The 14,098-nt window shown below is 38.8% G+C and overlaps 1 protein-coding gene across 2 annotated transcripts in view; it reads left to right on the plus strand.

Moving 5' to 3' along the window:
* Nucleotides 1-12,293, plus strand: part of SESN3 (sestrin 3) — a 73,192-nt gene extending 60,899 nt beyond the window's left edge. For both annotated transcript variants that reach the window (XM_042959683.1, XM_042959684.1), the window contains 2 exons: nt 2,533-2,677; nt 4,435-12,293. In XM_042959683.1, the coding sequence (XP_042815617.1) occupies nt 2,533-2,677; nt 4,435-4,521 (232 nt within the window). In that variant the 3' untranslated portion in view covers nt 4,522-12,293. The remainder of the gene's footprint in view (nt 1-2,532; nt 2,678-4,434) is intronic.
* Nucleotides 12,294-14,098: the final 1,805 nt, after the last annotated feature.

A 14,098-nucleotide genomic window follows, 5' to 3' on the forward strand; every position in this document is an offset into this window, starting at 1 on the left:
AAAAATCAGTAATCATCGGGGGATAGGATCGGCTCAGACTCATTTTAAGAATCCTTCCTGTAAGAATCAGGGAGTTAAAAAACCATCTATTATGTCCCTTAAATGTTGGTTTGTTTGTTTATTTTTAAAAGAATAGTAATTAGGGTTTAAATAAAAGTAGGATAGATTGTGTCCTCATAAAGATCACAGGAGAACACTGAAATGAAACCATCAGTCAATATAAATTAATGGCCTCTAACTTTAGAAAATTGGCATTGAGAGAACAGTGAGTACATGAGCGAATGAGATTGAATGGTCTAATCAGGAAAGCTTTTTTGGGAGAATGTGCCTTTTTGAGCTGGGTTTTGAAGGCGTTTATGGAGATAGATTTGCAAAAAGAGAAGATTTGCCGTCATGAATACATTCAACTTGACTCTACTGTATCCTTTCTGATACAGGATCAGAAAACCTTTATGGAATGGAATTAGAATGCAATTTGTTGAGCAAAGTATCTTCTGTAGTTTTAATTTACAGAAATTTTCCTGACATCTAAGAGTAAAGCATTCCACCTAGAAGACACTATTGTGATGGTAAATAATAACTGTGCTCTTTGCTCATTTACCAGTCCAGACGATAAATTATCACAGAACCATCACATTTTGAAACACACACATTATATCTACCTAATTAAGAAAAATAAATACTAACAATTTAATTCAATTATGATAAATTGTATTCAAGACACTAAATAACATATGTTATGGTGATTATATTTACCTGTTGGATACTACCCTAAAAAGCTCAGATAAAAATCTTTGAATACTTATGTTTAACTAAGCATATTTTGGGGTTAAAAATGAACTGAAAACATAGAAGAGAAATCCCACAACCTCCCACTACTGCCTTTACCCTCCCGTCTGCCTCTGTGTCCCTTTACTCTGCTGTCTCTTCCCTCGTATTATGGATGAACTGTCCCCCTGTGCACTTGGGCACAAAATCTCATCTCCTCTCATTTAGGATCCCTATTCTAGAATAAAGGAGATGTGGTATATACATACACTGGAATATTACTCAGCCATAAAAAAATAATCAGATCTTGCCATTTGTGACAACAGGGATAGACTTAGAGGGTATGATGCTAAGTGAAATAAGTCAGAGAGAGACAAATACCATATGATTTCACTTATATGTGGAATCTAGAAAACAAAACAGAGAAACAGAAACGGACAGTTAAAGAGAACAAACTGATGGTGGGAGGGGGGCGGGTGTGTGTGTGTGTATGTGTGTGTGTGTGGAGGGAAGGCCAGAATTGGTGAAGGGAATCAAGAGGTAAAACTTAAAGTTATAAAATAAGTCATGATGATGTAATGTTCAGCACAAGAATCCAGTCAGTAAGATTGTAATAACTTTGTATGGTGGCAGATGGTAACTACCTTTGCGGTGAGCATTTTGTAAAATACATTAATGTTGAATCACTATGTCATACACCTATAACCAATACAGTTGGTTGTCAACTGTAATTAAAAGTAAAACTTCGGGGTGCCTGGGTGGCTCAGACAGTTGAGCGTCTGACTTCAGCTCAGGTCATGATCTCGCGGTTTGTGGGTTCAAGCCCTACGTTGGGCTCTATGCTGACAGCTCGGAGTCTGGAGCCTGCTTTGGATTCTGTGTCTCCCTCTCTCTCTGCTCCCCTGCTCACACTCTGTCTCTCTCTCTCTCTCAGAAACAAATAAACATTAAAACAAAAAAAAAAAAAGTAAAAATTCTTTCTTCTCTTTCCTGCAAAATCAACTTTACCCTGTTTATTGGATCGTTCCCGTTAGTATGTAAACAATCCTGTTCCTTCTCTGATCTTTAAAAACAAAATCCTTTCTTCATCCTACTTTTCCTTCTGGCTGCTGCATCCTTTTCCTGCTCCCAGGCGCCGCACATCTGTCACCATCTTCTCATCCCCCTTTCCCCGTTGAGTGCACTAAGGTACTACACCAGAGAAACCACTTTTGGGGAGGTTCCCAGTGATCTCTGGACAGCTGCTCCCAGTGCTCGGTGCTCAGCTCCTATCTGATCCGATCAGCCGGCGGCATCTGACACAGTGGATTAACTCCCTCCGCCTTGGAACCCTGGCTCCTGCCTTGGGGCTTTACATGTGCCCTGTTCCTCCTAGCCTTTGCTCAGATGTCAGCCACCCTACCTAAAATCAGCAGCTCCTCCTACCACAGGCTTCAATTTCCTTTTCTCTCCGAAGCGGTTAGCACCACCTGACATATTATGTGCTTGTCTTTTTTTTTTTTCCCTCTTTTCTCTCCAATAGGATTTCAGTTCCATGAGACCAAGGATTTTTTTGTTCAGTCTGTTCATCAGTGTATCACCAGTACCTAGAAGAGGACACGCAAAGCGCACGGCACCTAAGAGGCACTCAGTGAATATCTGTTAGAACAGTTAGTTGATGAGCTGTTGGCATTTAACTGCTAGACCATAAACATCTCTTGAGGCAGATCGAGAAATCAGAAGTTTGATTTTGTCATTATAAAACTGTTGTCCTCCTGCTCGTAGGTATGATGACTATGATTACGGAGAAGTTAATCAACTACTTGAACGAAGCCTGAAGGTTTACATTAAGACAGTGACCTGCTATCCTGAGAGAACTACCAAGCGCATGTATGATAGTTACTGGCGTCAGTTCAAGCACTCAGAAAAGGTGCGTTGCATGACTGCACGTTCTGTGTGCCTTAGACACGTGTCCACTATCATTAGGAAGGACTGTGAAAAATTGCACGTGAAAGTGTTAATAAATCAGCGCCATTAAAGAAGAGGAAGCGGCGTCATCTGGCTATCCCTTGAACAATGTTTTCAAATTCAGGTTTACTGAAGATTAACTAAATTTTTGTTGTGCGTTTTGTCCGGTGTGGTAAGTACTGCAAAAGCGTAGAATCAGCCGTTGCAAGACTGGATCTGAATATTGGTATTTTTGAAGTCCATTTAGGAAAATGTCTACCAGTCCAGCAACTAACAAAAATCAACCCTACTGAGATGTGTTAGGTGTGGTTGTGCCGTGCCCAGAAGGTATATCCATTTAGAGATGAACTAGCCATTAGAGTTAACCTATTTGTACGATAGTCTCTCATTCCAATTTGGTAATTTTGTATTTTGACAATATAATGCAGGACCTTTGAGCCAAATATATATACCCTTATGTAAGAATATTTCTTTCGGGGCGCCTGGGTGGCTCAGTCAGTTAAGTGTCCGACTTCAGCTCAGGTCATGATCTCGCGGTTTACAAGTTCGAGCCCCAGGTTAGACTCTCTGTGCTCCAGCTCAGAGCCTGGAACCTGCTTCAGATTCTGTGTCTCCCTCTCTCTCTGCCCCTCCCATGCTCATGCTCTGTCTCTCCGTAATAAATAAGCGTTTAAAAAAAATTAAAAAAAAAAAAGAATATTTCTTTGGATGAAATACATAGGAATCATTATGTAAGATCTAATAAATGTTAAGGATCTTTACCAACGTTGTAGTTGAAGAACTGGCCTTAAATCCTAGATCGTTTTGACCTGCAAGTCCAAGAATCTTCCATTTACACCACAGGTTCCCAGCTTTTGAGAGTAAGAAAATCCATTTAGGGTCCTAATATTCACTAATTAACTCTGTGGCCTTGACAGAAAATGTTATGGCCTCCATACCTAACGGATTTTATGAAGTCTTTGGGCCAGTCACACATACGATATATTTATATGTTTGCATTACTTTACTGGGTTGTATCTAGAAATTCCCTTTATTCATTGAGAGAATATCCCTAACCCGTAGAACATTATCAAAATAAATGCAATATCAAAACACATTTCTTTGTAGTCTATTTTGAAAAATACATTGGTATTAATTTTAACCTATCAGCTAATGTGTGTCTCCCCCAACACTTAGGGGCTTGTATCCGAAAGACTCCAGGGAAGGTACACATATCTAACAAGGACCAGACAGTAATTGCAAACTGCTGTAAGCTTCAGGTTTTCACTTCCGTACCTTTCCAAGTATACAGGAAGAAATGTTTTTAAAAGCTTTCCGAGGACTGAACATAGGCTCTGAGACATGTAGAGCTGATTTTTAGCCACATACAACTGGAAGAAGAGAAAGTTGCAATTTATTAAAAAATTGAAAAGTATGTGATTTCGTAATCCAGAAGATTGATTGGCTTTATACACATCGTGTACATTCTGACATAATGCTTGGTACTTTCAAGACTTTTAGAGGTCATTTTTGCCACTCACAAGATCCCTTTCTCTTTTATAGACACAGTTTTGTTATGAGCGTTCCATCATTTACACGCGTAGATATGCCGAGGCATGTGTGTTTGCATGTGTGTTGTACACAAGACAAACCCTTGTGAATGTCTGTTAAAAAAAAAAAAAAGGAAGTTTTTTCAGTTGTTTGTAATGGTCACTAAGTTGCTAACGTTGTCGTTTCTAGGTTCACGTAAATTTGCTTTTAATGGAAGCACGGATGCAAGCTGAACTTCTTTATGCCCTTCGTGCCATAACTCGGCATTTGACCTGAAGCATCACCCAGCGGAAACGTCATATGTGTGTAAAGACCTTTCCACACAAGAACATACATCAGAAGCTGTTTGTGATGGGCATCAAAAGTTATTCAATTCTCTAGTGTCAAAGTTTAGCCGTTCTCTTTGGCGGCTGTAATGTGCAATGATGTGTTTTATTTTTCTTGATGCTTAACATTACTAACAATTGCAAAAATAATACTGAGGAGCACTACTTTGCATTGTTTTATAGTTGGAGTTTTGGATACTGATCATAAATCACGAACCTGGTTTATTAATGCTTAACTTCAGCGCTTTTGGGTTTGTATGTATGTGTATTCTTTTATTTCCTTCTTTCTTTTTTTTTATTATTATTATTATTTTTTTTTTGGAATAAGGAAAAGCGCTTACAATCTGCTCAAGTGATTGTTTTTCAGATATTGGAATTCAGCAAAGAATGACCTCTTCTGGCCATTCTAAACTTTTAACGTTGTGTCCTAAATCTGATGGAGGAGAAGCATGCGCTGTTGAACTAAGCTGCTCACAGGACACATATCTGTGTCCCCAGGAGATTATTTGTCAGGCACTGTTTGTGGTTTTTGTTTGTTTGTTTTTGTTTTTTGGGTTTTTTTTTGTTTTTTTTTTTTTTACTGCTATTGGCGATAACGTGAAATGTGATACAGCCATTGTCCATAATTTAATGTGAAATTAATCATGATGAATTTTATAGCATGCTACTGAAATGCCAAATTCAGCTCTTTTCTTTCTCTTCTGAAACAGAAGTTTCCGTTTTCCGTATCAGATGTATATATTAAAAGCAGAATTATGCACAATCCTTTCTATCACTAACAGTCCTCCTCAGTCATGTAAGTCATCAGCGCTCACAGAGCTGCTCACCGCTCATTCAGTTGGCACACGCAAGCCTGTACCCACACAAGACTGACCAAAAAAGTTTCTTTGCACGTTTTTCTTTTCTCATAGCGTTTTCTATATCGCAGTAAGCAGAGGAAGGTTAATGTAGTTGTATTTTTTCCTGGTAGCTTTTAGAACTTCTTTCCCATGATTTTTCTTCTAATAGGCTGAGGAGTTGAATATTCAGAGGTAACAATTGTGTTTCTATGCATTAATGTGATTGAACAGCAACAACAACAACAAAAAGAGTGCAATATGTCGGGAAAAAAATACTCAGCTGAACTTTCCCCCCATTATGTCATTGCAGAAGTGTCCTTGTAAACAGAGCCATAAAGAAATTTTGTTCAAATTTCTTTATTGCACAAGGCTTTTGCCTTACTGGGGTTGAACAATATTGTTTTCCTAATGCCAAAGCACCCCCTTCCCCAGAAAAAAAAAAAAAATCTCTTTGGACAACTGGTTTAAAAAAGCTATCAAGTCTTAGGGGAGGAAGAAGCATCCAAAAAGTCACATTTTTGCATCGGTTTGTGTTGCCTGATTAGACTATCCTTACAGAGCACAATATTATGTGTTTCTAGCTTTAATTTGTATTGTGTTAATGAACCAGTGAAGTGCCTAAGAGATGCTTACAACTATCCAGTAGGACACGACCACACTGCTTAAACACTTTTTGGTTAACTAAGGGTGACTTGAATTTTCACAAATCTGCTAATTTTTTAAAAACAACTCCATTTTCTCATGGTAAATAATAGAGTCAAAATTCTCCATTAGAGTTCCCACAAAGATTTCATCAAAGACTGACTTATTTGTTGTATAGGACTTTTTCTCTCATGAAAGAATCTTGAGTTTTGTTAAGTCATTTTCCCCTTCCGTTCACTATCCTTTTCTGATACAGTACATTAGGTTGCTTTCTTTTAGAGTTTGTCCCAGATAAGAAAATAGAAAGATGACTGTAAACCTACTAACACAAGGTGGTTCTGCATTTTTAGATTCCAGGATCTCATTTGAAATCTTCCACGTGAGGAAAAAATCGCTAATATTTTTTAAGACAGGGTGGTTTATTTAAAGATATCATTCAGAGAATTCATGCCAGATCTCTTCTGTTTATTGCATATGCCATATGTTGACTTCATTCGGCATCACATCATGTAGATATGTCTGTTAACTGCAAGGAAAGTATTTAGGAAAATGATAAAACACGGATAATAACATCAATGCATATTTGACTTCCCTAACCTTAGAACTTTCGAGTTGAGGATATCTTTTATTCTTGATGTTTTTTTATTTTGTTTTGTTTTTTAACTACAATCCTTTCAGTTAATAACCCTGTATTATTGTGCAGGTGACCTGTATTACAGGATAAAAAAGGATCTTTATAAAATGGAAAAGAAGGAGAAATTCTCACAGAAAAACCATTATGAGCTTTAGACCAAAAGGGGAAACAAGGTGTACGTAATGAAAATGGCCACTTAGTTTTTGTCTTTTTTTTTTTTTTTTTTTTTTTTACCCCAGAAATGGAAGTAGTTGGAGTTTGGGTTTTGGAAATATTAGTGCCTTTACTAGATCTCTTTTCTAGCAGAGTTTCTTTTTAGCTCAGCATTGCTCTACTCATCAGTAATCAGGAACGTAAATTGACTTGGAACTATAAACAAAAACAAAACAATGTCTTTATGAACCTCAGTGAACCAGCCTAGAAAAATTGACTTCCGAAGGTGCTGGGGCACCTACTGAGACGCAGCACGCACAACATGAGTACCATTTTACAGCGAGGTTGCTGTGAACTTTCTCTAATGCAGACTTGAAATTCTGATGCGGTTTTCCAGGGTGGTATTTTTTCAGAGTATTGAATTTACTATGTAGTAATTTATAGTATAGCTTTTTATATTAAAATGTGATATTTTTCAAAGAGATATCTGGTTCAATTAGTGTAACGATATGATTATACGATACGCTAACCTCCACCTTGGGGCTCACATTGTGCCAAACTTAAATGTGCAAGTGTACTTGGAAAAACAGCACATGTGACTGTGAATTCTCTAACTTCGTTGCTTATTACGTTGAAATTAGTCTAACAAGCCACTGATAATCTGCCTGGTTGATGTCTATTTACTTCCCGGCTTCCCTTGTCATTCTTAATTTCTCAGAGCACCTTAGGAAATACCTAAATAAAGACTCTCCCACCTGAACGTCAATCTGATCTGTAAACCCATCCCTTGACTGTGGGGTTGGCCAGGCAGCTGGCCCCCTGGATCCTTCAGCTTCGGTCTCCTCAGATGGATCCTTGATAATCAGAGGAAACGAGGCTTGCTGAGATGAGACCACTCATTACCTTCTTTACCTTTTTGAACCAAGTATGTTGTCTCAGTCTCAGGAAGAATCTTTGTCCCATCCGGGGTACTTTTACAATAAAAGATGGCTAATGTGGAATCTGGGCCATGGCCTTGGCCTTTAGTTATGGCTTTAAACCCAAACAATGGCAGAGCAACACAGGGCTGTTTTCAAACAGAAAACTCAGTGGAAGCTTTATATTAAAATCATATTTGAACCAGAGCCCCTATTTTAATTGTTAGGAAGTCCCCTAAGGATTTTAAATTCTTCTAAAAACTAAATCACATTAGTCTACAGCAGCTTTTCCCTTTTCCACCTTACAGAGTTTTGTTTTGTTTTGTTTAATCCAAAATCCTAGATTCTTAGGCCGCAGCAAAATAAAATGATCAGCAAACAATCAAAGATCTATACTTAAAAATAGTTTACCACTTTAGTGCAGAGTGCATGCATGTGTGAAGGTAAGATTCTTTTAAACTCGTAAATCCGGTTCATCGGGGACAAAAATTAATTTCAGTGCATGTTATAAGAATGATTTGCACTGTGATAGTAAAATGAGGTTTTCGTTTTGTGTTGTGTTTTGAAGACGATTCTAAATCATCCCTCTGGAAAGCAAGACCTTAAACTCTTCTCTTTACCTAATGGACTTTTTCTTCTTTTATGCAAATAGACGGTCTTGCATGGAGTAAAAAGTATGCAACAGTAACGTTGTATAAATAGCATATGAAATTTTCTTAGTAGTATAATGCAACAGCACCCTGAAAGACACGGGGCCCCACAGTTCGGATCGAGTGTTAAGTCACCTAATTTGTATAATCAGAACCTATTCTCGGTGGCCGTCATTTTAATCTGTTTCCCTATCGTATCCCTCCGGAGACAAGAGAATCAAATGACGTCTTCTTTCCTCAGAGCAGTACTGTAACATGAATGTATCCCTCTCAGTCCACAGAACTGCAACGCCCCCCTGTGTGTGGAGCCTACGTCCACGCTGATTTGGCTTAGTTAGTAGTGTCTGCTCAGGTGAGAAGTAGAACAAACATCGCTGGGGTGAAACGGATCCTAGAGGTGGAGGCAGAGCCCTGTGAGGAAGGAGAAGGTTTTCAGTGAACGCATGGAACATTCGAGCGTGGCCATCCTCAGCATCGTGCGCCTGATATTAAGGAACATTCCCATGTGGGAGTTCCTATCTGCATTCAGTCCACCCTTTCCTGCCTGCTTTCTTCCCCCAAGTGCCTCAACCTCTACATGCTCGCCATCTTCCCCTTCCCTCAGCCCATCTTGGTCTGAAGGCCTCTTCACAATCCAAACCAAACATCACCAGCCACCTGCTGATAGTCACCAGCATTTACTTTTCTGAGTTCCTTTTTCTCCACTCGTTAAGAATAGGACTTTGTCCCCGCTCCTCTACATCCCCCAGTCATCCAGCGACATGTCGGCTAACCTTCTCCATAGACACCCTAGCAGATATTATGCAGCACCGAGTGTAATCCTGTCCATCCCATACTCGAATACCCTTTCCCGGCTGTCTCTACCTCATCCCCAAAGAGCCTATAAATTCAGAGTATCCAACCTTTTCATGGATTCACTCTCTGTTGTTCAGTAATGCTACTTCCATATTTTAATAAATCTTAGAAGATTTTTGCCTTCTATCAAAGTAGAAGTCTTTATATTTATACACGATACAGAAATGGAACTATTTCTACCATGCAGAATTTAGCATTTAGCAGGACTGTAAAGTGATTGATTGAGTTACCACCCTAATCTGGATCTATATTAGGTAATAAATACTGGTGTTAGTCCAAGTTATTTGAATGTAAATGAACAATTCTCTAGCAATCCAGACTGATGTGTAACCCCTCGGGGAAACAGGAAATTTCTGGCATATCCATGGGTGTCGTTACTTGGGCCTTGAAACACGCTTCTAAGAGAAGGACGTATGATAAAGAGTGTTGAGGTGGTCCCATTGGATCGCAGAAGCCCATTTGATATATAACATAGATAAAATACCACACAATTGGGTACATAAGGGTTTTTGAACAAGCTCTCCTGGATTAGACTAGGCTTCTAGCCCCCATTCCTACCTTGTGTTCTCCACGGGGGAGAAAAGTACTATGGGGTGAAAAGGGAATGCATTGACTTTGTAGTCTTTATTCCCCTGGCTGCAGTTCGGGTATATCCAGACTGTCCTTAAGGAACAAGTGCACAGAAGAAGCAACAACAGTCTTCCTCTCCAGCCAGTGTGCACCCTGTTCATGGCTGACGACTCTGTCCGGTTTCTTACACGGGGCATGTTCATCTACAGATGGCTGGCTGACCCGGTGATGAACCACCCTGTTTGGAAGTGTAGATTAATACAATCTGTGGTGGCATTTGAATGCTTTACGTTCCATTCGTGAACAACCCAACCTGATGGCAGAGTCTCATAGATGCCTTTAAGGTTCCCAGGAGTGAATCGATGCCTCATTGAGAAGTGACACTTAATAATGGAGACCGAAGGGATGGTTCTCGCAAAATCGTATGTGGTGAAGGGTTCATTCTAGCTTAAATTAATTCTGGCTGCACCACCATGAAATACAGAACTAACAAAGAAAAAAATACAGGGGTGGGGGAAGAAGGAGTATCTGATTTTTTTCAGTGCTTGTGGAAATCTTTGAGGTAACGATATGCATACTATAAAATAGCCTTTAGAACAAACACCCCATTTTACTTCTAGCTTATAGGACAACATCAAACATTAGTGAGTCTAAGTACGATAAATATAATTTTTGGTATATAAATTTTGCTAAAACAGTCTATTTTCTTGCATCCCTCAGCTTACCCTCTTAGAAATGAATGTATAATTTCCACAGAAAGATTATCAAAGGGAGAGAGAATCTCTGGTATGTAATGCTAAAGTATTGTTCATGAATTCTGATTAGCTAAGTGTATGCACTATGACATTTAGCAGATATCTTTCTTAATCAGTCTTTACAGATTTTCCACTGACTTCCAAATCTTGTAAGGAAGGACCCAAAGGTAGGATAAAGGAAACCTATCAGTTGGGTAGCCAAGTCGTTTCCTTTGTAACATTGAGAGACTATTTTCTCCTTTCTGAATTTCACTGGTTCTCTAAAATTAAAGGTAAGAGTTCACTGGTACCCTTGTTCATCAAGGCAAGTGATCCAAACTCTCTATCTCGTGCACATATTTTCTTTGCATCCGCATATCTTCTCTGGAAAGAAAATACGATTTTTCCCTTCCTCTTTCTCTTCATATGTACTCTTTTCAACTCAAAATAAGACAGACACAGGAAGCAAATCAAGCCAGTTCGGCATCATCTCCATGCTAATAGAATAGTCCCATCCACATGCACAGTTTGAGCAAGGTAAAAAAGAACCTTGTCAGGTCAACTTGGAACCTGGCCTTGCTTCTTGGATTAGCTCCTTCGAACCTGAAAATAACTTTCCTGGTCATGGAAGAACTGGATGTATCCTTTAGCTTATGAAATAGGATTTGAACTTGAAATCTTTTTTTTTTTTTTAAATCCTGATTCTGCAGGGCAGCTACATAATGAATGTATATATTAAGACTTTGTAGCTGAATTGCACATGAAATCAGATTGCCAACTTCTTGACTTTCAATTTTAGACATCATTTTATCCTTAAGTTGTGAGCGATATATGTAGCATGCTGTGAAACGTCTATTATAGTTCTTTAATTCATCAGTATTAATACAGAATTATCTTTTGCGTTCCTTGGTACTTTTTATTCAGTGTAATCAGAAGCTGTGATGTTTTGCCTTTGTAGTCCTGTGCTTTGTTACTGTAATTTTTTTTTTTTTTTACGAAGCACGTGACTTTGGACTAATGTGAGGCAGATGACATGATCTTTAAGACTGCTATATATATCAGTCTCTTACTATATAAGGTTTTCAATTAGAATAAGCTTTTATCAAATAGATCATTGATGCAATTTAGGATTCACGCAGTTTTCAGCGTCCAATGGTGGTCTTATATTTATAGTTTCAATTCTGAAGATAGCAAACTTGATAAACAGCCACTTTAAACTTGTTCTGGCAAACCAGACCCTGCTCTAGATGTAGTAGTCTAAGGTAGTTAACCATATAAGCCTTTTCAACTATTATGCCCTCCACAGAGTCAGCAGTTAAGGAGATTATAGAACCCATGAAAGCTTTTTGTATGTATAAGTAGGTTTTATTTTTCTTATGTTGCTGATTTTACAATTCTGACTAAAGCTGACCTGAATGGATCAGTTTATGTGTAATATTCTAGTGCTTTAATGGCTTTTTTTTTTTTTTTTTTTGGAGGGATGGGTAATATTATTTGAACAGATGCAGAAGGAACTGTTAGTGAGTCAAGACAAACACATTTGAAATAAAGGAACTGTGTATTAACATGTTAACAATTCATAACTGCACTTTTTATGACATTTTGAAAATCTATTTATAGGTACAGAACAATGGGTTTTGTTAAACTGTATCACATTTATACTTGCAGAAATTTATTTCATTGTTATTAGTAGGAATTTTATTGGTTCAATAAAATTGGCAAAACTGATCCTTGATTATTTGCTTTTATATATTTACATTTTTATTGGAGTAGCATTCTTGCGTAGGTTTGTTTCTGCTCAATTATTGAGACATGCGTTCGGAAAGACATCACAACAGTAAGTCGTTTTTTCCCCGAATTCCTGACCCACAGATTTCTGGTGACAGTTCTTATTATCACTTGATATTGTATTAATGGAATATTGCAATAGCGTTAAGTTGTGCAAAATATATAAATCCTGTTACCTTTTTAAATGTCATTTGTGAGGGGCACCTGGGTGGCTCATTCAGTTGAGCATCTGATTTCCGCTCAGGTCACGATCTCCCGGTTCAGGAGTTCAAGCCCCATCAGGCTCATTGCTGTCAGTGCGGAGCCTGCTTCAGATCCTCTGCCTCCCCCTCCGTACCCACCCCCCCAAAAGCATAAAATGTCGGTTGTGATCACAGCAAGAGGCAAATTAATTTCACCATTGTCTCTTGTGAGCCAAAACAGTAATGTAGAATGGGAATGGAGCATTGAACCTGGGGTCAGAGCCTGGCTTCGAAACTTTCTCTTTGTATTCCAGTGTTAGCTTTGTGACCCTAGAAGTAATTTAATCTCTGTGATCCATGATTTCCACACCACAGTCTGAGGGGAGTAATACCTCCTTGACGTGGTTATTTGAGAATTAGGTGAAATGTAGCCATGTATTCGAAATATACATACAGTGGTGAGTTCGAGCAGCTAAATGAGAAAGCCTGAAAGCAGTGTTGTGGCTAATTGAAACAGATAAGAACAGATGGGGAAAGGGAGGTTATAATGTGTAATGGGAAGTGATGGTAAAGTCCCAAGTAGAAATGTAAGATAGGCTTTTGGAAAGCTACAGAGGATGTGTAAAGTCTTTCATGTAGGGTTTTCTAAGCCAAGTCCTAATTTTGATTTATGCTGATTACATAAAAATCCCTATCAAAGGCGAGCGCTTTCCCTTTGTGCCGCCTGTCCAGCTGTAAGGGAGGATCGGCAGAAACCACCTCCTTGCTGATGAGAGTCTGTCTCTTTCAATAATATGCAACGTCCGGGGGAGAATTAGGGGAGGGCACATCCGGCCAACTCAGCCAGCAGCCTGGCCCTTCCCCACGGCCTCCCTCAACTCAAAGTCCCCCTTTTGAACACTGGTTCCCTGAGAATTTGTTAACAACCCTGAACCATTTTTTAAAGTGAAATAAAAGTCCATGTTTACGTGTAAGCTTGGTCGTTTCACATACACGATCTCATTTATGTCTCATGGTAACTTTGGAAAGAGCCACTGTGTCCATTTTGCAGACGAGGAAGTTGAGCCTTAGAGAGCTTTGTCTGCCTAAGAGTTGGCACCTAGAAGAGTCACACTGAGGACCTGAAGTCGTCTTTCTAATATCACTTTTTATACTAAACTTCTCCACCTTTATTCAGCCTACACTTCTTACTTGATGATGTAAGTACCATCAGCATGATATTTTACTAAAAAATGAAAGGCTAGTCCATGCTCCAAACAAGAGGTTAGAGAATTTTCCTCTCTGGGTAACTTGCAACTTTTTTGAATTTTAAAAAATAGGGGTTTTTTTGTTTGTTTGTTTTTTCTTCCAGTCCTGTAGGGGCGCTTCTATTTAAAATACAGTCCCCAGGGGAAAGGTTCCCAGACCAATTATATCAAATCAGTAGCTGTAAATTTAAAAGCTAAAAATTTTTCCCGAGAGAACAAGCCTGATCCTAAAGAAGACTGAGGAAAATTTAAGAATGTATTGCATTTCCGGGGTGCCTGGGCGGCTCAGCTGGTCAGGCGTCCAGACTCTTGGTTT

Source organism: Panthera tigris, chromosome D1 (genome assembly GCF_018350195.1).
Source record: "Panthera tigris isolate Pti1 chromosome D1, P.tigris_Pti1_mat1.1, whole genome shotgun sequence".
Taxonomy (NCBI): domain Eukaryota; kingdom Metazoa; phylum Chordata; class Mammalia; order Carnivora; family Felidae; genus Panthera; species Panthera tigris.